Source organism: Anneissia japonica, unplaced genomic scaffold, assembly GCF_011630105.1.
Source record: "Anneissia japonica isolate Jap-2015-1 unplaced genomic scaffold, ASM1163010v1 scaffold1231_len1163931_cov198, whole genome shotgun sequence".
Lineage (NCBI taxonomy): Eukaryota > Metazoa > Echinodermata > Crinoidea > Comatulida > Comatulidae > Anneissia > Anneissia japonica.
The window spans coordinates 702,036-728,636 of record NW_022728604.1 but is presented as its reverse complement, the minus strand read 5'-3'; the positions used below and the strand labels follow the sequence as shown (position 1 = coordinate 728,636).

At 32.7% G+C, this 26,601-nt stretch overlaps 1 protein-coding gene across 1 annotated transcript; it reads left to right on the top strand.

Moving 5' to 3' along the window:
- The first annotated feature begins 954 nt into the window (after positions 1 to 954).
- On the top strand, positions 955 to 26,014 carry LOC117114359 (zinc finger MIZ domain-containing protein 1-like). The gene is made up of 16 exons (XM_033258009.1): positions 955 to 1,447; positions 12,201 to 12,357; positions 13,802 to 13,941; positions 14,197 to 14,546; positions 14,999 to 15,166; positions 15,741 to 15,968; positions 17,142 to 17,358; positions 17,907 to 18,048; positions 18,489 to 18,699; positions 19,099 to 19,204; positions 19,387 to 19,603; positions 19,949 to 20,103; positions 20,324 to 20,458; positions 20,744 to 20,916; positions 21,470 to 21,880; positions 22,204 to 26,014. The coding sequence occupies exons 2-16, from the start codon at positions 12,203 to 12,205 to the stop codon at positions 22,312 to 22,314; spliced, it is 2,919 nt and encodes a 972-aa protein (XP_033113900.1). The 5' UTR covers positions 955 to 1,447; positions 12,201 to 12,202; the 3' UTR covers positions 22,315 to 26,014.
- Positions 26,015 to 26,601: the final 587 nt, after the last annotated feature.

Genomic DNA, 26,601 nt, shown 5'->3' with positions numbered 1-26,601 from the left:
TGCAATAAACAGAAGGGAGGGGCCATCTTTATATATGAATCACTTTGTTTATTGAACTAGCTTTATATCTGTTGAATTGTACACAAATCATTGTGTCTATCTATGGACACACCCTTCTGTTTATTCACAAAGTTATTTGGAGCTTTTCATTTTATACTTAATACTGGGTTCTAATGGACACCAAATAAAATAGTCTCAATGTAAATATATATTTCCTGGAGTGTATTAAAGTGGAAATCATTTTAAACCTATATGAACATACATTAAAACTATTGTGTCATTATTTAAAAATGTTTTGGTTGAGCACTACTGTATGTATAAAAAATGGATAGCATCTCTTCCATTTTAAAAAATGACTTCTTAAAACAAATATTAAGCATATCTCATAAATGCATTATAAAATGTTCCTCTAAAATAGGATTCAACTAATTAAAACTATATAAACACATAAAAAAAATATAAAAATAAAAAGCATCAAAATATTAAGTATTAAGTACAATATATTCTAAAATAGGAAACTAATTAAAATTATATAAACATAGATAATTATATTTATATATGCGCAGTGTTTTTCAAAATATTTGGTTAAGCACTATTAAAATAGCATCTTTCCCATTATAAAATTATGAAAAAAGAAATGTTTCATAAATCAAACTAAACCATTTAGTGTATAAATAATATAATAATCTCATCAATGTATGGTGAATTATTCAAAAATTATATAGACATACATAATATACAACTAGAACAGTTTACACTAAAGTATGAAGTAGTAGTTATGTACAGGTCACAGGCCTAACTAATAGAGTCATGTTGCCTGTGTTGACAGCATCCAATCAGCTCATGAGCTGGATCAGTTGAGGTCACAGAGGTCAAGCTGTCATTGAGTTGGATTTCTGGTTTTTGTTCCAAGGTTGAAGTCCAGTCTAGATAAAGCAGTCTAGTTAGGAAATAATCTGATCATTCATCCTGCAGTTGTTAACGCTGCAACACCGCGCACAGACACAGCCTCTCTCTATTATGTGTACACATTGATTCGCTCTGTCGTCTTTATAGAGAATTTAATAGCCAGGAATAATTTAACCTTTTTGCATGACTCTTTTTGGATTTATAATCATATTTGCTTGGATTTCTGAATGACTTGTCTGCTTTCCTGTAAATCATAATGGATTATTATAACACAGTTGCAGTAGTTGAGAGCATTGAAAGAAAATACATCTGTACTACTGTAGACTATTGTCTACTGAGTACCTAGTTTACTGATAATAATACACCCAGCTGATTGTGATTGCTGAGTTTATGCTACTTACCTCATAGTCTTTTCAGTCACTGTTTTACTAAAAGATTTTTTAAAATTTTCTTCAACTGAGTATTATCAAACATCAAATAATTTAATAATTACTCTAGGCCTTGAATGCCTGATTGGATTAATACATTTCCTAGCCTTGTAAGTACATTTTTTTTACATCATATATGTATGTATTTTATATTTCAATTTATTCTGTATATTTCTATTTACTTGGTTTGGAAAGGTTGCTTAACCACATGAATATTACACTAAGCCTAATTACCTATTTGCCTGTTCATTGAAGCATTCTTCAATACACCAACATATCATATTTATCGACATAGTGACATAATTTGAATTCCAGTTGCAATATCTCATTGATAGTTCTGATTACATTTTTTTGAATAACATAAACATGTGGTTATTAGTATTGAATACAGAGGAAAAATAATATAACAACTTACTGTCTTGTACATTCTGTATAGGGTTGAATAATTAATTTCTAATTAATATACATTATTATTATTATTATTATTATTTTGTGATCCTATATGTGGTAATAATCTTAATTTAAATGTTGAGAGTGTTTAAGTATCAAGAGTACTCATGTACCTTCTTACCCTTTACAGTCTTTGTCTACACTATCAAATTTTCATTGACAAAAAACTGTTGTACTGTATGCCCATATATAGTCATGATATTCCTATATATGGTCATTCTGTGATGTCATCATGACCATATTCAGGCATGTCACATGTTTTGTCAAATAAAATTTGATAGTAAGGTCAGGGCTTAAGAAGAGTAATTAGGTATTTAATTTTGCACAACTTTTAAGACAGAATATCAAAGTTCACTCAAAATTAATGTTTTTCACACACCTCTTTCTTAACATTAAATTGATTTAGAGTTATAATAACGCAAAATGATTTGAATCATATTCAATAATAAATTTTATAATAATATTGATAATAATACAGCGACAATAATGATTCCTAATTTGTATAGTGCCTCGCATTGAGATTCACCTTGCCAGGCTCTTTGTATTGATTTTCGCTGACGGTTCAGAGGTGGTAATTAGACTAACAGTATTTTTATACCGTAAAATAGGGCTTCCTTGAATAAGGCAGAGTTCATCACTGCTGTTCGTAGATTGATGCTCGTTTAAATCGCAATTTAAAACTTGACAAGCATAGTGAATAAAATTCTTTGAAGAAATGAGATGTTCTATGCAGTTGGAAAGATATAAAAGGTCATCGCAGGTTCAGTAATATCTCCTGGGCTTCTGATCCTCCCAACTAACAACCATTATTTGTAATTCAGATTTTTTTTCTTTATGTGAAGAATAAATTAAAATGTAAAAGATCGCCATTCAGCTACATTGCAGAAATGTATAAATTTTTAGTTGAGAAGAAAATCATTTGTAATGTAGTCGTTACAATGTTATATACACTTTTCTTAGCGAGGTTGTTGGCCTGAGGAGCCGAGTTCCACACATTTGATTGATGTGTCATTGTTGGATTTAAGATTCATTGTGCAACATTTTTTTGAAGTCATTCAATTAGTCATGAGGTTTCACAACAGAAACAAATAACAAAACAATGCCTGAAAAATATATATTTGGATATACTATTTGAATAATCAGTTTCTTTTATTTAATATACCTATATATTTTTTTACAATTTAACGTAAATTTGTTATAAGTTTGCCCGCATTGAGAATAGGCAAAATCCTAGAAATACTGTAAAAAACAACCTGCTCTCTCTCTCCTTTACAAATAACATGAATTTTAGTTGTTGATGATATTGTATATAGATATCTTACAACAATTTTAAATTTATTAGATACCGTCCAAATTAAAGGTCTCTGCAAAGAAGAAGGTTTATAATATTTTACTCTTCTGATAGTTGGTGAGGAATATTTTATATTTTCTTGTTCTGGTTTTAAATTAAAGCTAATAATTTATAAATTAACATTCATGACTGCCAGTTTTGGCCCTAGGAATTCCCTGACAGGTGGGTCCAAAGTCCCCAACCGAGGATACAACAAGGTCCCTAATTCTCTATTGAAAAGATGCATGGACCGCGGCAGTGGGTCTACACCTACTGTACATCAGCCCTACTATAGTTACTGTACAGCAAATTGTAAGATAAAATTCGAGTCTAGGGTAGCCAAACAGGGGTCCTGTTCCTCAATGGACTCCCTGCTAGCACTACCACTGTTGTCTGCACAAAGCAGAAATTACTTTAACACTGGCATTGTGAAAAATAAATAAAATATACTGTAAAGGTATAAAAGACAATGAGAAATTAAAATATTGAATTTATTCATTCAACAGAGACTTCGATAATGATTATAATTACAATTAAAGAAAAAAAAATACTCAAAAGATAATAAGTTTTACATTTAAAATACAATGCCAATGCCCATCAATTACTGTGTAAAACATATGATATGATGAGAAAAAAGTAAACAGTTGATTTTCAATTGATTGATTCATGCTCTACACTGTAGAATCAATAGGGCCAACGTTTTATCAACCACGTCTTAATTAATACTTATTATTTAATGATTTATTGCATTACTGCAGTTCAATAGTAACAATTATGATTTCCTTTATTTGATACTACTAATTCTTTTTTAGGTTATGTGGTATTATCCTTGTGATGAGCTTATCTTGTTTGTATTTCTTTATCAAATGTTTTTATTGTCAATATTGATCTGAACTTTTGAACTAGCTTGCCATAAATCACCATCCATCTGATGCAAAGTTTGATTCGTCTAATTACTTTATGTCCAGTATAGAATTCTAGTTGAAAAGGAGAAATAGAAATACATAAAGCATGAATTTAGTACATGTTTCGGCAATGCAAATAGAATACATATTCCTAATTAATGTAAGATAAATTTCTGTTTTTGTGAAAAGATATGTCTACTATAATAATAATAATTCTACGGCAATTGATCTATTATAATATGTGGGAGGGATGGTGATGCAATATTATTAAAGAATAATAATTTAATGCAAAGAAAGGAAGAATATAAATACATGATAAATTTACAGTAGTATATTTTAGCTCTACTCTTAGTTTAAATATTGTTTGATGTTTCCATAAAAAGATGTGTCTGCTATTAGTTGATCTATTGAAAGGGAGATGGTACAGTAGAATGTATTATTTAAGGTGATATCTGATTTGTGCACAAGAAGGTAATTAGTGTATGAATGAAGAGATAACTGGAAAAGAAAAATTGAGTGGGAAAATGTGATCCATTTGCTGATGGATAATTTTCTTGTTTTTTGTTTCCAAGGTAGCATCATAAAATAGGGAGGCTGTGTTACTCTAAACTACAGTGTATACTATTAGTAACAGACCACACTTCTTAAACATAATACAATTTTTTTTTCATGCAGTGAAGTTCTGCAGTTGACTATTTCAATGATAATACTGTAGATTTAAACTTTATAAAACACTAGAATTTCTTCTCAAGATTACTGTGCAATAAAAAGAATTGCACACCCACACACCTAATAAAGGGACTTTTTAGAATATCACTTAAGTCTGTCCCATAACCGGTTTTGATATTTGTTGTTAGATAATGAAAGTGAAAAACAGAAATCGATTGGAACAAATGACAAAAATATCTAAAAAGCATATTGTATAATGTGTAATACTCCCGTAGTAGTCCCGAAAAGGAAGACAAAGTGCGGTGGTATTTACAAAAATTGCAAGGAAAAGGAAACAATATGGAATCAATTTGGAAGGCAAGGGAAGTATGCTTTGCCAAGTGTGCAACAAGTAACATCTATTCTGATTCAAAATGCATGTTTTCATTTCCGACATTAAATTGAGACAAACAGAAGGGTTTAGCCCCATCCCTATAGGAATGCTAACCAGACAGAATAGGGCTTCTTGGCACTTTATACAATAATTTCTACCAATGTACTAACAGTATTCTACAGGTACTATAGTCAAGTTAATTATTGCCTATTGAGTTGGCAATTACTAAAATATCATACACTGTACCGGTAGTGTATGTCCCGTGTATGTCTGCCTTTACGAAAAGCAAGTATATACTGTACTTTCAAACAAAATTTATCAAACTTTATTGAGTCTGGCAGATAAAAAATATTTAATAATAAATAATGATAAGGTTTCTGGACGATACTAAGCCCAGATCATGATAAAATGAACATATTTTTTTTATTATTTCATAGATTTACAAATTAGAAATTTAACTACAATAGTTATATTGTACTTGTTAACTTATAAAATTGTTGATAATATAACAGAAATACTGTATAGTATATGATAAAATGCTGTAAGTTCAAATAATTTACAATTTGTTACTCTCTAAATATAGTTCACAAGTTGATAAATATGCGATATTAAAACTGTTTTTGAATGGTAGTAATTGGGGGGAAAATCGAGTGAGATTATAATTACAAAGCATGTTGGTTTCTGTTTCGAGATCCGTGTGAGAATTCATTGGTTAGATTATAAGTTCCATAATCGATTTTACTTCTCATTGAAATAAATTTATAGCTTTATATTATTAAGGAATACAGTTTTTAGATCAAGCTTTATATCAGTGGACAAAAATAGCACATTTCAGAATATGAATTTGATCCGGTAGCTGATGCAAATTATATTGTAAGCGGTAAATGTAATTTGACTTTAAATACATTTTAACTAACTCAGTTTTGCTCTGCAGTTTTCACACTGACTAAATTTTATTGTTGAATGGTTTAGACCTGCGGAAGTCTAGTTTTTGACTTATTAGTTAATGAAGATTTTCTAGGGTAGAGGCTGTTAGTATTATTAGAGCATGCACAAATTATGCCTTAATAGAGCATGGCAGTATTAATAGGTGCATAGAATAGTCCGCTTAAATGCACAGTAATGCTTTGGTAGAGGTTTAGGCTTTTGAGTGCATGTTCACTAGTTGTTTCAATTCTTATCTTGTTCTTTGGATAGGATATTAAGCTGTTGGGCCCATAGAGTGAAGGTGAATTTCTCTTTTTATGAAAAAATTTCTGTCATCTGCATACATGTGTTCAGGGACGGATTTAAGGGGGGTGGGAAGCCCGGCTCTTCCCACCCCCCTTCACCCCTATTTTTTCATAAATAATGCCATAAAGTTATTGTGGGAATAATTCTTTGTGAGATTACTGGTTGAAATTCATTGATTATTCTGTCCTTTGAATGAGATGTTTTGCTGTTGGTCCCGTAAAGTGAAGGGGAATTTCTCCTGGTGCGAAATGTTTCTCTCATCTGCATGCAGTACACGCTACTTGCTATTTTGTCATAAACACAAACCATAAAGTTATTGTGGTAGCAATTCTTTGTGAGATCACGGAAAGGATAGGGTGTGGGTTGAAAGTACTGGCAGTGACTTCTAATCTAGAATCATAGTCATTGTTGGACGCACAGTACATTGCGCAGGAAGTATCCACCCCAATATCATGGATATGTGATATGTACACATCACAGGAAGTGGCCAAACCCTCCTACACATACAGAAGAAGTAATACCTATAGAATGGTACCACAATAATTTAGACTGACAGATTTCAGTGATAACAGTTCGAACACAATAGGGTAAACTTTGTACAGCGCTCTAACAGAAACACTGTATTCATTTCATCCGTACGTTTGGCTATGTCAACTGTCTTATTGTGTACATATAGTAAGGTTGTGTATTGTATAACTTATCAGTGGAGACATCTCTTAAAAGGCTGTTAAATAGACTTGTTGCTAGGACGTAATGCTAGCCTTTTACAATCATTCTTTGATCAATTTCTTTTGAGGTATTTTCTTATCGCAACAAATTGTAGATTACTTGGGTGATTATTATGGAATTATCAACTAAGCTCAGTAATTAGAATTCTGTATGTCTTGGCTTCTTTTATTGTGGGATAAGTATTATACTTTGTAGGTTTTTTCAACACTGGATTTTATTTCTACCAGCACAAAGGTGTATTTCTGTGGGTAGTGGAGGTATGCAGCAATTGATAAAGTTGGCGAATTCTTTTATCTATTCAGTATGTATTGGTTGTTTGTCATTCATTTATAGGTAGTTCGTAACCAAATACTTCGTTCAATCATCTGAAATCATCTGATAAAGTAATGGCTATTAGCAGTTCTCTGTCCATCATTAATCCATTTACAGTATTCCTCTGTTATTCATTCCTTTCATAAAAAGTGTTTTTGCTTTGGTTGGTACGTGGTACTTGGTGGTTATCCTCTTGAATACCCCACTTGGAAGTCTGCGTTCCTTGGTAAGATGATACTTAACACCATCGGAATTTATATATTGTTACTAATAATTTATGTTCTTAAATATTATTATCATATATTATATAATATTATTTGTCATGTAGCTATAACAATAATGACAATACGTATGGTATTATAGATTTATCATCTAGCACCAATTTGTAGTAATAATATAATATACTATATGTAATGTTAATATAGCTTTAAATACATTATACCAGAAGCAGAGATACACCTGTAATCTTGCTAATGCCTGGATTGTTAGTACATGGCTAAAAGCTATGACCCATTTCATATGTATTATAGCCCGTTTGTTTGATTAGCCTAGTGTGCCATGTGCAGCCATTGTTTGCTGTGTGACGCCCTAAAGTTTCATTAATTGATTTCCTAAAAGGTAACTGAGCTGGATAAATGGTAGAGCATAATATGGACCGGTCAATACAAATTATACACATATTGCATGTAGTGTGCGAAATGACATTTTACATGGTGGCTTCTCTATTACAGTATCATTTGTGATAGCCACTTATGTCTGTTGTTTAGCATTTTTACTTGGGTTCTTATCTCAGTAGGTATACTTTACAGTTTAACTGAAATAAAAGTGTGATTATGAATTTGGTAATTTAGTGTGGAAGCATCGAGTGACATTTTACGTGGTGGCTTCTGTATTATCATTTGTGATAGCCACTTTCGTGTGTTGTTTGGCATTTTACTCGGTTCCTTATCTCGGTAGATGCACTCTACAGTTCAACTGAAATAAAAGTGATTATGAATTTGGTAATTTGCATGTGGAAACATCAATTGTGGTGATAAGTTTGGCTGTAATTTGTTGTTAAGGATACTCCCTCCCAGTCTCTTCTAATTCCTGAGTTCAAGTCCAATAGAGTGGAAAGATTTTTTTTTTTTTTTTCAACGTGACTAAAATCATTTTAACTTCCTGTGCATGTGTATCTACTACTAGCAAAGGCAAATTGTTTCTAAGAATGGTATTTTCAAAGAACAATTTCCTGTGCCACTAGAAACGATTTTTTGTAGAAACACACCCTAAGTCTGATCTTAATGTATTTTTTCCATGGCCTGATGATAAATGCAGTGTACAGTATGTAGAGCATCCTGTGTTTGGTTTTGTGTTGTGAAACAGTTTTCCACTTTATACTGTAATGTCCAGTATTATAAATCATTGATATATTTGCTTTTGGCAATTCTTGGCCTTTATGCCTAAAATATAAAAAAAAAATAATAATATAAATGAAAATTAGATCAATGAAGGCTGGAATGAGGGCGTGACCGCACAACCAGGTGTTCGGAGGCACCATGAACGTCCCAGAGGCATTTTGGGGGGGAAATTTGAAAAAAAAACCAGCTGGGATATATAGTGTATGATAACATTAGGTGCTGGAGGCATTGATTGAGACAATTTCCATGGTCAGAGGTACAAACATTTTTTTTCCATCCAGAGGCCTGTTTTAGCTTTCAAATGAATAACAAATAGAAGGCACTGAAAATGTGGTTGGCAGTTTATCGTTAGTCTTTCTACCCAGAAGTACAAGAACTGTAGGTACCTGGCTGGTTTGGATTCCAATGTATAAATTGCTAGCTCTGTAACATTATGTTCTGCTCTCCAGGGACCTGAGTATGTACAGTATTCCATACTGTAAGTGTTTGATCCATTGACCTGAGCTAATAAGTGAGACTCATACAAACCTTGGCAGTATGCCCTATATAACACTGACTCTAATATTTGCAATGTAAACTTAGATTTTTTTATACTATTTATTTATTATTTGATTATTCATGTTTTTCAAAATTAGATTTTTTATTTCATGAGTTTGAAATGATTTCATTATTCGATTGATTTAAAAAAAAAAAATGAATTATCTACTGCATACAATAGGAAAGAATATCAATATTTTTGTCACTTATTAAAAAACAATGCCAATTTTTTTTTATACATTTTCTACAGCTGATTAAAATGTATTTTTATGTGGCATTCTAAAATATGTGAACTAATTATTTACTAACAAATCATGGCTACAAAATGTATCTTTTTTTTTAATATTAATTTTATAGCAGGCTCACTAACTGATCAATTGTTATGTACAGTAAAGTGTCATATCTAATTAATAATTAATAATATAATTCATGGTGTAAAAATATTGATTTATTACTCTGGTCTTCGAAAGTTAATAATAATGATTCCTGTGATGTTCCTGGAACTGAGCAATGATTTAAGTTTGAATCCAACTGTAACTGACAATCTATATGTTAATACTGTATATAAATAATATAGTTATACTTTGAAAAGCTGAGGATTTGATGATCTTAAAACTGATATCCCTGTTATAATAAAATCTGGAAAAATCATCAAAATATTGAATTCACCATTAAAAAAAAATCATTTACAAACATTTTGCTATGAAAATTGATTTCCAGCCAATTTAAGAGTAATATACAAACGGTATTATTATGAATTAATTGACTAGAAAAATGCTATCATATTCTAATTTTTGAATTAAAATCTAATAAACTTAATTCTAAAGTAAGCAATTGATGTATTGAACATAGACAGCGTGTCTTGAACAATGCAACACAAAACAGAGGAAGTAAGCCATGAACCTATTATATTGTACACTGATTGACAACACCTTGGTTCTCTATATGTTTTTTATATTATGGGAAATTAGATTATTGCATTAAAGGTGACCTGAATTTAATGTATATTTAAAAAAAAATCTGTGATGTTTCTTATTTGAAGGAAACTATAACCAAGTATTGACAAAGATAACAAGAGCAATACAGATACAACTTTATTATACATTTAAGTAATGGCATTATAACTTGTATTTAAATAAATGTGCTCCTTTTGATAAATTGCTTTGTTAATAGGCATATATCTGCTTAAAAATAATTTTTTAAAAGCAATATCTCTAGAAATATAATGCAGAAATTTTATGGTGATGAACATGAGGTTTAACACCTTTTTTTGAATATTGATGAAACCAGAGGTTGTTGCTAATTAGCCATTAATAGAACCTTATGAATATGAATTAACTATCATGAGCCAAATGTACAAGGTGGTCAGATACTGTACGCACACAGTAAGGAATGACCTTCAATTTGCCTCTAGTTCAGGTGTCTTCTGCTATGGCATACAATCAGTGTACAGTACAACGCTATTTTATTTTTCCACAACACGAATCGATTCGTGTTATTTGAATTACACACTGTAAGCCAGATATTTTAAGCTGTGGATGAGATATAGAGATGTCTGTATGTGTACTTGTGCAGTTTTTAATGTGTCATCGACATAGATTCTCCTAATCTTTAATGATTTCCTTAGACTAAAACAAATGTATTACATAATTATTTAACAAATGAGTTTGATGAAGTAAACCATTTTATATTTGATGGATTTTGGAATATAAAAATAATATTTTATTATGGATTATAAAACTGGATGGTTGTTTTTTTTTTTGTTTTTGTTTTTGTTTTTTTTTGTTTTTGTTTGACAATTATAAGGCCTCTAAAGAAAATTAAAATATAAGCTTTTTTTATGTACTGTAATGTATGTAAAGATTACAACTTCCATTAGTGTTTAGATTGAAGATGATAGTACATATTCAATCTTTTTTTCCAACTAGTAAATTACTAATTCTGGTCATTATACAAAAGCAATAATTAATGATCCTTTGCAGCCTTCAAAGCAGATTTTTTTTGTACTGACAGCATCACTAAACGATTTAATTCATGTAGATAAAGGGTTCAATGTTCTTTCATGAATTCACGCTTCTTTTAATTGATACGGTATGATAGGGATGATCAGTCTGCTGCCCTCGTCTTGGCTTGATTGTTTAGCAAAGATCTTATAAACACAAGATAGCGTTCTCTGCGATTTACGCGTAACAAATAGAAGCGTCAGTCAAGGTTCAAAAGTTTCCTATTCAGCAAGAGGGCGCCATTCATGCGCTATTATACCAAAGAGAAAATGTAATCAGTTTTGGAAGAGGGCGTCCTATCTGTTGCCATGGATCTGAGATGGTTCCTGTTCTGCTGTTCACAGGATTGATACCCTAAAGGTAAAGTCGCGCGGTGTACGGTATGGTCAGAGCGGTCAAGGGTCAAAAGTTTCCAATTTAGCAAGAGGGCACCATTCTTGCCTTATTACAGAATTTGCACGTGTAAATCGCGGAGAACGCTATCTTGTGTTTATAAGATCTTTGTTGTTTAGTGTACTGTATTTATGATAGTGGTAATGAGTGATTAATCAGGGTGAAGATACCAACCCTTAGATATGAAAAATACTGATTTACTGATACTGTAGTTAAAAATTCTGAATAAATTGATACAAATTCTCATGAATCAATATTTCTCTATTGCTTTTTCTTAATCTTAGATTCATTTTATGCAGTACTAATTGTTTAAAAAAGTTATGAAACAATGTTTATGATTGAAATTCCTAAGTACAATTCAATTCAATTCAATATACATTTATTCAATCAATGGAAAAACATAACAAAAATCATTAAATTTAAATAGCATAATTCCATTGATAAGGATCAAGTTATAGAGCAAGAGTTTTACTTGAACATGTTTAATTCACAATGAATTATTATTATTATTGGTTATTTGTTTTTGTAGCTATGCTATCACTTTGGTGTGAGGACTTAGGAAGATTATTATTATTACGGCACCAGAAGAATCGCACAAACGAACCTAGCAAGCACACTCCCTCCCTGCTCCCTGCTAACATGCACTCGCAGATGTCGAAGGGCATGCAGCCAAATATGTTACAAGGGTATGTCATTCTTTTTAATTAATTTTAATTGACATAAACAAGAAAATCCATGATAATGTATGGTAATTATAGTCCCTTGAAATGTACAGTCTTAAGCTTTGTTTCCATACAATCGCTACACACTATTGCTCACAGCTTTAGATGATGGTGATTGGTCGGGGCGACCCGATTGCGTCGTGGACTGCTACGATGTACAATTATTGCACTGAAAACACTGCAGCGACAGTGTAGCGATTTTAAGAAAACCAGGCTTTATTTGAATGAATAATAATATGACAAATTTATTTATAAAAGTTAAGAAAAAAAAATTCTAAACATTATGAATGTCTTAGACTTTATACTGCTTTGAGTCTGTCAACTAAATGGCCTTATCTAAAAGTTTATGATGCTTTTACCAAACAATAAACCTCTTAAGTTTAAAAGAGGAAAAAAACGAACAGGAAAAAATAGAGTATAAAAATATCAGCCAATTGGTTTCTGTTGCTTTCAATCTGACAAACTTGTCAGAAGTTCTGGTTTTTAACATTGCTACAAGTTCAGTCATCCATCGTCTGTGCAATCGCTCTGTCTGGTCCACCCACTTGGAGTTGTGCCAAGTGAGAACAAAGACACCTTAGTGGCCGATCAAGCGCAAACCTATCCAGATACTCTGACACAGTTACTACTCAGCAAAGAACGTAACAAAGAATACCAACAATGAATGAATCAGAATAGATATGAACCAAAATGAGAGAACTGCTGTACATTGTAAGATTTGAGACTTCTAAAAGCTTTGTGTGATTATTATCCCGTAGGTTGGATTTACCAACATTTGCAGGCTTTTATCGTTCAGTGTTAATTATTATTGATTTAATTGTTTCAACCTGACCTTGCCCTCAAAAGAAGATTGCTGCATAGAAAAATAACAGTTTTTAGCACTGATTAAAACTCAGTGTTCCTTAGACCTGTATAATAGTATTATTACCAGCACCTATTTAATTCACATTTATGCTACGTTTATGACCCAACGCAACTGTGTGTTTCTACCGTCTTCAACTACGCATATATTATTGACATGATTGGAAATGCCGCGTCGTACTGGAGCACGTACAATAATTGCAATTGTTCGATTAAAAATACAAATTGTGAAATGTCCTTGTCAATAGTTGGGTGTCTTAGCATTAAAAATATTTTATGGCTTTAACAATAACGATGACAACATTATTAAAAAAACAAACCTGGTAATAAGATATTAATTTTTTATCTATGGATTGCTTAGCTTTGATGTAGTCATGAAATCAGAACTCCGTTTCTTTTTTGTAACTACTTACATAACACTTTCCATTTCAATATCTCAATAGAGTTGGTCGTAAAAAAACGTGAGTGTTGCCATATATTTTTGCAGTTGAATATTGACAAATTCTAAGACATTCTTTTAATCCAAGTTGATCCCTTGTCTCTGCAGACCTGATCCTGGACTTTCTTGGCAGGGACCACCTCAACAGTCGCATCATCAGCAACCCTCTTTGAGTGTAGTGACCACAGTGTGGGGTGTTACACAGACCAGCAACAGTGCACCGAACACAAACAACTCCTTCGTACAAGGTAGTGGATTGTTGGGGAGTTTTTTTGATGGAAAAAAACATAATTACTTAATCAATCAAAATTCTGTGCTTTATTTGAATAAGAGCTAAAAATAGGAAAAAAGATGTATTGTACGGTATGTGATATTTGAGTCTTGAATTTTATTGGAGCATAGTCATTTTTACTTGAATGGATTTTAAGTTCAAGCTCCTCTTGATGAAGGGTATAATTGTGATGGCATAACAATAAAGAATAACTTGTTTGTTTATTCCACAGGTAATAACCCAGTTAATGGAATGAATAACCAACAGTTTCTTCAGCAACAGCAACCTTATTCTGGGAATCACATCGCACAGGCGAAAGGATACCCAATGAACGGCCCAGGACCATACAGACGGGATTCACAACCCTACAGGGGGACAAGCAATGGGTTCCCACCAAACCCTCACAACACCCATCAGCCTGGAATGCAAGGGGACATGGCACAGCCTGCAGCTGCTGCAGCAGCTGCGGCTGTTGCCGCTGCTGCAGCGACTGCAACTGCCACAGCAACAGCAACAGTCCTGAAGGAACAACAACAGCAGCAACAGCAACAACCTCAGCAACAAGGAATGGATTATGGACCAGTAAGTTCAATTCAGTTTCATTCATTACTGTTATTTTCATAGTAACATTACACTCGCATACAATATATTTCGGCTCTTTGTACTAAAAAAGGTTTATAAAAATATAGAGTAACTACATTACAGTAATTTTAATTTAATTTTTTAACCCTTGTGATTTACTTGGCCATCCACCTGTGTGTATTCAGCTAAAATTCATTGATGATATTAGATATTGCTGATATTAAGTATAATGTAATTTTAACAATATCTATCATCAGTACATTTGTAATTCAACATACTAGGGACTTTAAAAATAATGATTATGTATAGTAAAATATGAAAATATTTTTTTTTAATATATAATTTTGTTCTGAGATATACTTCTTTTCACTCAATTCCATTTTCTATATGGATAAAACAAGTATTATTTGTTTCCTCCTATTATAGATAATTTTTTTTTTCTCTCTCTACAGATGAGGCCAGGGCCAGGTTTCAACCAGCCATTCCCTGGGCAACAAAACAATTTTGGAAACAAGCAGCAAATGTATAATACTGGTATGCAAAGGCAGTATCCACAGTACATGAAGCGACCTTACCCAGGCCACCCCGGTCACATCAATCAACCAGGGTTCAACCCCCAGGTTAGTATTCCAGAGCTTGTTATTTTGTTAACATTAAAGCACCTTGAGTGTAAAAGATCACACACATTCAATCTAGTAAAAAGACTGTATGGTTACTGTGTTTTCTGGTAGGATGGTGTTTATGTATTGCTTTGAACTTCAAGACCATTTTGATGAAGGTATTAAAATATAAGTATTTAGGCTTACACTAACTATTCAACAGGCCTTAAATTCTGTCACCCTCTTCTTTCCCATCCAAATTATCAAATCCTAATGAAAATGAGGTGTTTTGCAGATCACTGCAATTCAGACCACCCCCTCTATATGTATATATTCGTACATACAAATTTAGGGCGGGGCGGACTGAGTGGGGAGCTATTAAAATCACATTAGATTGTATGTTTACTGCAGTTGGGATGCTTTATAACAAAAAAAACTAGTGGTGTGATTGCTCTTTATTTGAAAATGCTGATAGGATTTGAACCCAGAACTATTTAATTAGAAGGAAAGCACCCTAACCACCAAGCTACAGCTACAATACTTGCTTTTAAATGTAAACAAAAAACTAATATTTGTTTTATGTTTCTTTTGTCAGGCTGTGTCCAACCCAGCATATCAGAACATGCACAATGTTACTCCCAATTCATACCAAAAGATGGCAAACACGTTCCAGAACCCACAACGGATGGCTTCACCAAACTTTATGGTACGGCAGAAAATGCCAATCACTGGTAACTATGGCAACATGGGAGGCAACGGACCGTTTTTTAGAGACCACCCAATGGGTATGCAATACAACCAGCAAAATATGGGCCAATTACCGGTAAGTTTGACATGAAATTCAAATGTTGTTTACTAAGTTTATGAATATAATATCTATTAAAAAACAATCTGGCAAAGCAAGTTAAACAAAAAGGAAGAATAATCATCGAAGAATTTTATCATTTTGTGATGATGTATCGATGACACAACACAGATAAAACAATACATGAAATTAGTTCATTACTACTGGCGGCCACCTTGGATATACTATTTACAAGGTTGTAAGCTTTGTGCTCTCTTCTGGCAGCCATCCAGTGTATATATGCAATGTTTTCAGCTTAGCTGAACTAACTTTTAGCATTGGTATCAAGTTTTGCATCTGTCATATTAATTTCACGTCCTTCAAATACATTAGAATTCATCAGTATACTATTACATTTCTCTATTTTTAGATTTTCTATTCTTTCATAAAAAATCTATGATAACAAATGGAGTAAGGGCTGTAGTGTACTTTTTGTTTTTTATTAAGTATTGTAGCATTATATTTTCTAATGGGTGTTTATTGATCTGTTAAGAAATTTTATAAACACATTCCTAAAGGTCTTTCGGCTTGACATAATTGATTGGTAATGCTTGTTTAAAATATGAACATCCTGAACGGGATTCATTTTTAATTGGTTGTGTTGTGAATTTGCCACATTTATTTCTATATCGGTTATTTGTATATCAGTTGCTAAAGATAAAATTGATATGTTCCAAAATAAAAGAACATGAAAAATAAGAAAGTATACTGTATTCAAAAAACATATCCAGTTGGCACAGGTTATTCAATTAACCACAGAGAATATATAATACAATATTTAAAAAAGTGTTTGAATGTAAGAACATTACCTAAACAACATGATGAAAACCACAGACATAGACATATAATACTTGAATGCTACATCCATGAAATGCAAGATAAAAATACAATATACAAACCCTCTGGATAAGAAAATTACATGATTATCAAATCATAAAATATGATACATTGAAACTATAGAGGGCAACATACAAAAAAAATACAAATATACAAAATACATACAGTCAGTAAGAATAGATATACGTGTATGGGCTATGACAGCTCACATAGGCTTGACATGTAACTACAAAATTGTAGAGTGTGACATAGAGTTACAATATTTCAGGAAATAACCTCATTTGTATCAACATATAAACACTATTTACCTTACAGAATTCGCACGCTGTGAATTTCCAGCACTCTCCCGGTGGCATGCCTGGTAACCCAACTCCGCCACTTACCCCAGGGCCAAACATTCCTTCCTACATATCACCAACCCCACAGGATATCAAGCCGTATCCGAATGGCCCACCAGATATGAAGGCCTACTCCAACGGCCCAGCAGACATGAAAGCCTACTCAAATGGCCCAGTAGACATGAAACCATCATGTAAGTACAAAAACCTTTAGTCTCCCATTTGCTTGTTCGATGTACAAAGTTTTCTCCTGACTTCTTACGTTTACTCATTTGTGTATTTTTGAGAAAAATGAATTGTTAAGTCCTGTAACTCATTTGTGTATTTTTGAGAAAAATAAATAATTATATATATAAAGATATCAACACATTTCTTACATTTTTATGATTTATAAGTTATTAGATCCTAATACAATTTTTTTTCAATAATACTGTTTTATAATAATCTGCATTAGCAAAACATTTGAACATATTTGTCGTGAAATTTGTGCATTAGAAATTAATATATTATTATCATGATAATATTACAACCAGTTCTTTAAAGTAGTAATTTTTTATATCTTTGTATAATGTATTGGGAGCTGTTTTAAATAACCAAGGGCTACATCTTAATGTCAATTGTATATTGGTTCAATAAAAAGAAATTACACAATAAACCATTTGGTTATAAAGCCAGTTCATATAGAAATCAATAAAACCAGATGAGTTTTCATCATCATTGATTCTGATTTATCGTTGAATAGTACTCGCATCCGATGAGCTTAGGATGACATTTCCTGTGCGAGACGGCATTGTCTTATCACCTTTCCGATTGGAGCACAATTTGGCGGTCAGTAACCATGTCTTCCAACTCCGTCCGTCAGTTCATCAGACGCTGATGTACAGGTAAATCCTTTAGTTATTCAACCATTTTATGAAACCATTTTTCATCCTACCACTTTGCTTTCTTTTCAATCAGCAAATTATGTAGAGATTATTACTTTCTGCTTTCTAAATGTATCCCAATAATTTAGTCTGTCAAATATCTGGCGAGGGATTAAACAGATTACATCCACTCTCTAATCTTTTAGTCCAGTAATCCTCAAGTGATAGTAAATATATTTACTTTTAATTCATATTTTTGTGAGTAACTTAAAAAGAGTGTAATCCTGATAGCTTATTAGGATGTTAAATTGTTAAATTGATCAATTGTTTATTGTTAATTAAAGTACAAATTCTTATTTAGCACATAGGAAATAAGAGATGAAAAACTTACCTGTCTGAACCACTATATGTTAAATCTTCTTATATTACCTAAACAGCTAGCATTCTTTCTGATTATTCAGGCATGATTTGGAGTTACAATTCAAGTGTTACCACCATGAGGATCGACAGATGAGCACCAACTGGCCAGCCTCGGTTCAAGTCAGTGTGAACGCCAACCCCCTGTGCATTGAGAGGGGAGACAACAAGAGCTCACATAAACCATTATACTTAAAAGAAGTGTGTCAGGCTGGTAGAAATACAATCCAGATCACAGTCACTGCCTGCTGCTGTGTAAGTAATGCTTACGACTATCTCATTTGCATAGCTCCTCCCATAACATAAATATTAATTAACTAGTTTAATGCCACCGTAAATATGCTCGACATTTAAAAAATTATCAGAATAACAATGAGCATCACATTGCTTGGTGTGGTTGATAATGATGATTGCTTTGATCAGTAGGGTAGGAATGCATTGGTCTTTGGTTTATTCATGTTTTGTTTGGTCAAACACTTTTGGTAATTGTGCATATAAGCTTGCAAATATGGATAATTTTTCATTCCTGATGATGACATAATTAATGTCGAAATATTGAATCCTGACACGATGGCGTGCATTTCGATAATTGGAGCATGTATTGTACTATCTTGATGATTGCTACGTTATTTCCAATTTTCTTCCCTCATATAGTCACATCTGTTCGTCTTACAACTCGTCCATCGGCCGACTGTGCGGTCAGTTCTTCAAGGGTTGTTACGGAAACGGCTCCTGCCAGCTGAACACTGCATTACCAAAAGTAAGCTTCCTTATAAAATTTTATTTTAGTCTACATAGTTTTTGAAAAGGGTAACACAGAAGGGTATGTCAAAGATGATCAGAGACCATTCTGTTGTCTTCTATGTCATAAATTCATGAAATCCTAATAGTATTTATGAAATATTCTTTTCCTATTTATTATCAATAATCATTTCTTTTCAGTAAAGAGAAACTTTTCCAACGAAGCATCATCAAACTGTCTCGAGGACAGTGGTGTTGAGCAGACAGCGGTGAAGGTCTCATTAAAATGTCCAATCACGTTTAGGCGTATAACACTGCCAGCACGAGGGCCTGACTGTAAACACATACAGTGTTTTGATCTAGAATCCTACTTACAGTTAAACTGTGAACGAGGCTCATGGAGATGTCCTGTTTGCAAGTAAGTTATTTACTTTTTCGTAAAAGATATACGATGGAAACTCTAAAATATAACCATCAATTAAGGGACCACTTCTCTAATAAAGAACCACCATTTCTTTGCTCTGGTGGAGAAAATCCTATCCTTTAAAATTTTACACAAACACTTTTTATTCCTTGAATGGGACATATTTTATTTTTTTTTTTTTTCAATGTGTGGTCTGTAAATGTAAACACTAGAATGAATTTTATTGTATAGTTTACTGTATTCTGTTGTTGTTAGGTGTTATGTGATATTTTGTGTTTTTTATTGTTGAGGATAATAGGCATAATTTTATGTAACTTTATTGTTGTTTATCTTTTACAGCAAAGCAGCATCTCTTGAAGGGCTTGAGGTAGACCAGTTCATGTGGGGAATTCTGACCGCTGTCCAGTCAGTAGAATTTGAAGAGGTAACGATTGATGCCAGCTCGAGTTGGAAACCGGTACCGCTAAAACCAGATGTGAAAGATGAAGAACCAGGTAAGTTTTTTCTAAGCTGATGGACTACTTAGCAATCATTTTTCTAACAAAGCATTAAAAGAAACTGAAGTTTAACAAAAAATTATTCAAAAACCAAGAAATTGCATCCAAACAAATTGTTTTTCATCATTTTCATTACTATTAAAGTTAACATCATTATTATAGTTATTTGTGTTATTATTTATTATCTATTGTTCTTTATTTTGTTTATTTCTTTCAGTGATTGATAATTGTCAGTCAGCTAAGAGGTTCAAAGCAATGTCCCCGGGGAGTATGACGATGCCTACCATGAACAACTATGAAGGTATGGTCCCCTCACCATATGGACCGCTTCCCCCACCAGAATATTGTCAAGGTAGGATTTTAGAAAGCTTGAATGATGTTATTTTGTAGATTTTGCTACATAAACACTGGTTTTAATTGCTATATAAAATTTAAGAGAAGTTTGCAGTAAAAAAGTCCAATTCGAGATACTGTTGAACTTAAACATTGAAAACTGTGAATGATGAATATAGAATAAAATGTATTTTATTTTACATTATGCAATATTGATTTAGAAATGTTTATAATAAGAAAAATGCAACAAAAAATGATCAAAACATATTTTAGATCTGTTAATTCTTAGTTTTGATATTTTCAGGCCAGACTACAATTCCAAGCTCAAATACACCAAACTTCAACAACTTTGACAACTTCAACCCTGCACAGCGAGGAGCAAACTTTGGCACAGCACAGATGCAGCATTATGAAGATTCAAACATCGCCGCCAATGATTTAGTCAGCGTTGAAAAGAGATTCAATCCTGATGCTCAGGTTAGCAAACAGTTTTAAGTAATAAACACTTAAATTGTTTCACTGTTCGTACATTTTAAATTCTTAATAAAAAATCTGGTTTCCATAAAATTACTGACAGTTTTTTGGCAATTGATTGGATGGGTGTATCAGGGGACAGCTATGTAATGTAACATTTTCAGTGAAAAAGCTATAGCAACTGTGTAGCAATTTTATGGAATCCATGCTTTAACAGCAAGTTAGTTAAGTTGGTTTAATCAAACTAAGCAGTAAATGTCTGAAAGGGTCTCCGCTTTTCAATGCACACACAGTGCTTACCTTCTTATCATCCTGGCTAGATTGATCACCTAGTACAGTTGTATTATAGATATAATAATGATAGTAATCAGTGGAGTGCTTGGTTATTATTACATGATTGCATCCTGAGTTCAAGTCCTGTCATAACAGCTCCCCTCCCCCTAGACTAAGTTTGTAAAGCATAATTGGCCGCTGTGGGAGAATAGTAGTTTGATTCTGAACATGCTCCTAGGTATGAATAAAAATTAATTGACTTAATTTATTTTGTTATTCTCAGATTCACTCACCACTAAACGCCGCCCACCCAACCACCCAACCTCTTCGACAATCCACACACCTATCACCGATGGGGCAACATCCACAACATCAGCAACATCCTCAACAACATCAACAGCAACGACCTATGAACTCTATGAAGCCACCCACGCCGGGCATGCCTGCGGTCAGTAACAGCAACAGTCACCCAATGATGCATCATGGGAATGCAGAGCCCCCTCAGCCTAATCAGATGCCACCGCACATGACGCAGAATCCAAACAGTCGGAACATGATGCATAACAATGGCAGTGTACCAAACTCGTCACAAGCACCTCAAAACCACCAAAATACTAACAGAATGAGTCACACGACAGATTTGAACTTTGACCCGGCAGCTGTGATTGAAGGGGAGGAAGAAGCTGGATTAGACGTAAGAAAATCTTTGTTGATATTATTAATATGCATGTCTGTATGCCAACACATTTGGCATACAGGTTAAGAATGTACAATGAATAGGTTTACTTAATTATATTAATTAGCAGAGATGGATCATCAGATTGTACCAGATCATGTTACTTCTATGTTAAATGTCTAAATGACAGTATTAGAAATTCTGCATTAGCCTGGATCTAGTAAACATAATTCTACAAGGCAATATTGGAGGTTGTCAATAGTAACTTATCATTCATTGGTATTTATAGAGATCTGTTATAGTGTATTGAATATTAATCAATTAATTTTTTGATTTTGCAGCTTTTGCCAGACACAGTGGTAGATGCGGATTTGTTATCCCTACTAGGTCAAGAGCAAGCTCCAAACAGCACTGACACAAGTGATGAACTCTTACTGTTTCTTGACTCATAGTAATACAGGAGGCTTCGCTTGATCATTCCAGGGCTGGTGAAAAAAAATAACCTCTTAAAAACTGATGTCTGACAGGACTTTTGGTGCTGGCCAAATATGTGTTGATATGTATTGTATATTCCAAGCTATTTATGAGTTGCGTATATATATTGCAGAGCCTCATGGAGGACCACAACAAAGCAATGTATATAATGGATCAGGGACCAGATGTGATTTTATTTGAAAGTGATCCAGAGAATGAAAATGGATGTTTTAAGATGGTCGAGTGTTTTATAAATTGAAAACGGACTGAAAACATTTTTGACAAACTTATTAAGAGCCACATTCAATTCTAAAAACACATACATACAAGTGATGTTGAAAAGGTGCTGGAGTTCCCACCTACCATTGAAGCCATCAATCGTGAAAGTTGTTTGTAAATCATGGACGCTGGAAATTGTAAACTTGCTTTTCTTAACAAGAACTACTTTTAATGAACGTTGATGATGGTATCTCATACAGCATTATTAGCCAGCTAAGAAGGCAAGTTAGCTGAAAGCGATGATACTCTCAGCAGCATGCAGAGTCTCTTCCAAGCCTGGGTGATCTTTCCTGATCTATGGGCCTAGGCTGTGAGAGCTACTATACAGTGTATAAGATTCCATATCTCTGCTGTGATCTTTAACTAGCTTGGAACAGAAGCTTGTGTTTAATCCCTAATCCTACCTTGAATTATCTCTTATATTTATTGAAAAGCTTCCAATGTTTTCTGGTATGTTGTGTGCTGTATATTTTATTAGATGTTTACACATGTGAAGCCAATTATGTAAAGGTCATACGAAAAAAACATCAACTCAAGAACACATATGAGACTAAAACAGTGTGAGAGAGAGGAAAAACAAGAGTTGTTTGATCGAAATCAATATGTGATAGTTTTCAATATGACAATGTAAATTGTAATCTATTTATTTGAAAATGTTTCGACTTGACTAAAGTGACTCTGTGATCATGAGATGGTAAGACATCTTCCTGCTGATGCAATATGGGTAATATGTATCCAGTCAAGGACATGATGTAAATTGTGGTAATTTGTAATTAAGTTGTTTTCGATAACAACTCAAAATGGCCAAATTTGACATAAACACAACTACATTGGTAGTTTTGTTAGAATGATGGATAAATGATTTTCTAGTTAATACTGAGTAAGATATCAAGAGAGATAAATATTTTTCCTGCTTATACTAATAATGGCATATCTGATTGGGTTTTTGAAAATAAAAAATGTTTTCAATAAATTATGATCTGTTTACAACCACAATCTGAAATCTACCATGTTCTGTATTTTATAAAAGAAAACTCATGAATGAAAAAGAGAACAAAAAAGAAATATTGTTATACTAAATTGATTTTGGATCCGTCTTTTGTACAATGAATATTAATAATTATTATTGGTAACCGAAAAAATTCTATAAATTTTAATGAATAGATTTTTTTGTTGAAACTGTCATTGGCAGTTTGTCTGAGACAATTATAATAATCTTTATCGTAGATTAACTCGGCATTTAGTCCTGTTTCACAAGAGATTATGTGTACAAAGTTATTGTTGTCATTATCAAAACTGAAAATGAAACCAAAAATATTTGATGATGAATTGTAATTAAATGATTTAATATTAATTTATGTAAATTCAAATATAAAGCCCAGCAAAATGGAATACACTAATTACGAAGCATCTGATACTGAAATCAGATTTTATTTTGTTGGGTTGGGGGGGGGGGGGGAGGGGGCAAGGATAAATAAGTTCATAGAAAAATCAAAATCACCAATTACCTGCCGCACACTGCGTCATACAACGGTCGTACGAGCATAGGCTGACGAATCAGTATGCGCTGTCTGTAAGCGCTTGACGACACAACACCATTTGCTGATAGTTGATAGCAAACTGGGAGGATAGCCATTTGAAAGAAATCAGTTGCACATACTTTGTCGTTCTCTATGGAATTGCGTCAGCTGACGACCATTGGCGCAGTGTGTGTGCCCGTCTTTAGAGAAAGTCATCTATAATCTACGGTATGAGTGCTTGCTATATTTGCTTTTATATGTTTTTTTATTTCATATAAATTTCCATTGTAATCATAAATATAACTAGTTAACTTATAACAATTTTTATAAACCCTGATCCTAAAGATGCTGTTCCACTTCTCCTAAGTTGATTTTTTTTTGTTCTAAATCTACAGCAGCCCTGGAAATGTTTTTTGCCGGAGTCGAAGTAATTCTTATGATGTGTAGTATCTGAATGTGTTATCGTAAGGCCAAAAAAAAATTAATAATTATATTTTGACAAAGTAGACATATATCAATTGTAAAGTTGTGGATACTACCGATTGAAAACAAAATAATTTCCTGTATATAAGATTGCCTGTATTGTCTAATTTACTTAAGAGTATCCGTACAGTCCTGTCACTAAATCCAAAGACATAAAAATCACTAAATTAGGTGTTTATTTTAATGCCAGTCATATCTCTTCATTTGCATATTACTGTTGAGTTATCATTTTCTCTGTTTTTAAGTGAGATGGAAGAAGTTTTTGGAATTTAGTAAGATGATTTTTTCCATTCATTTTAAAATTGACCAAATTGAATATAAAAAAATACTTATTTTCAATTTCTTTTTTACCTGTGCCACAAGCATTGACTAATAGATTGATTGATGACAACTAGTTGTCTAGATAAAAAAAAAATCAGATTTACAGCATCTTTAATCTCTTCTTCAAATGCAAAAATTTTATTTAAGATTCTAGTCACTTATTTTAAAATCAAAGGTACTGTTATGTTATCTTAAACACATCGGTCGGAATTGTAATGGTAACAGTTAAGGACTAGTATTCATGGTCTCTATATACTGTGATATGACATACAGATAATGTTAAAATTGTCTATCGTTAGAAAAATCTATAAAAAGAAAACCACAGAAATTGACTGTGGTTTGATTTTTTGAAAGTAGAAAATGAATTGTTATGGCATGGGTGAAATTTGTCAGACCCAGGTACCTTTTGTTTTGCTCTTTATAAAGAAAGAACAAAAAAGAAAAAAATGAGATCTCAAAATGTTCATATCACCCTAACCTGACTTCTTTCTGTTTGGTTCTCATCTTCAATTTGTTTAAACTTGCAACCTTAAGAATTATGTCCCCAATATAGGAATGAATATGTGAAGACTTGGTAACTAGATGATGGGAGATTTTGTTAAAATTATTTGTATTATAATTACTATCATTCTGTGTTTATTTTCATAGTTATCATTTTTATTTTATCAAAATCATTCATTTTGTTATGACCGATACTGATTTCATCGTAATAATAGTAATGGCCATTTACTATAATGATGATAACAATACTGGAGTTTAATAATAAATATCTTTGTAATAATAATAATTATACATTATAATTTTTTAAAAATATTTATACCACATTTTTTTCGGTTTCCGTTTAAAAAAAAAGACATTTTAAAATGTTAAAGCATTGATTTACCTTGACTGAAACAACCCTCTTAAAACACAAGTAAAAAATACACCCACCAAGTTTAAACATTGTTATTAATGTTCACTTGCTTACATAAGAGTGTACCCCCCCCCCTCATTTCAGGGTGACAATATTTATCATATTTTTATTGTAGATGATACCTTGTGCTCAAAGCCCTGTGGAGGCTATCAAATTTTATTTTACAAAAACATGTGACATGCTTAAATAGGGTCATGATGACATCACATCATGACCATATATAGGCACATCATGACTATATATGGGCAATCAACAGTTGGATAGTCTAGACAGCTTAAGTTGGTTTAATGAACTTTGAACTGTTTATCCTCAGCTGATATTTATTATTTCAGTCATAAATCTAATTATTGCTTGTTGAAAGACAATGGGCTCGGATTTTGTTAATGCATCGTTGTGTTGCTACCTACGTGCACAAACGTTGTGTGTAGCGTTGTTGTTTCGAATGTTCAGATCAAACCATTTTTGTATAAATGTTATTTGAGGTTTGTGTAACCTGCATTTGTAGAGCCAAAAATTGTTATGTAAAGCATTATGGATGGAAATACTTTTGTAAGTAACACAACAAAATATTGTGATTGTAAATTGGACTTTTTTTTGTTGTAAGTGATCACATGACTGACTGTCTCTTATACACATCTAGATGTGTATAAGAGACAGCTACTATACAGTGTATAAGATTCCATATCCTGTCTCTTATACACATCTAGATGTGTATAAGAGACAGCCACTAAACGCCGCCCACCCAACCA

What these genes read in the sequence shown, in the direction of transcription:
- LOC117114359 (XM_033258009.1), top strand. Translation starts at nt 12,203, where the DNA reads ATGCTATCACTTTGGTGTGAGGACTTAGGAAGATTATTATTATTACGG. An exon ending in CAGCCAAATATGTTACAAGG is followed by an intron (nt 12,358 to 13,801) that starts GTATGTCATTCT and finishes TTGTCTCTGCAG; the next exon opens with ACCTGATCCTGGACTTTCTT. An exon ending in CAGTCACTGCCTGCTGCTGT is followed by an intron (nt 18,700 to 19,098) that starts GTAAGTAATGCT and finishes TCCCTCATATAG; the next exon opens with TCACATCTGTTCGTCTTACA.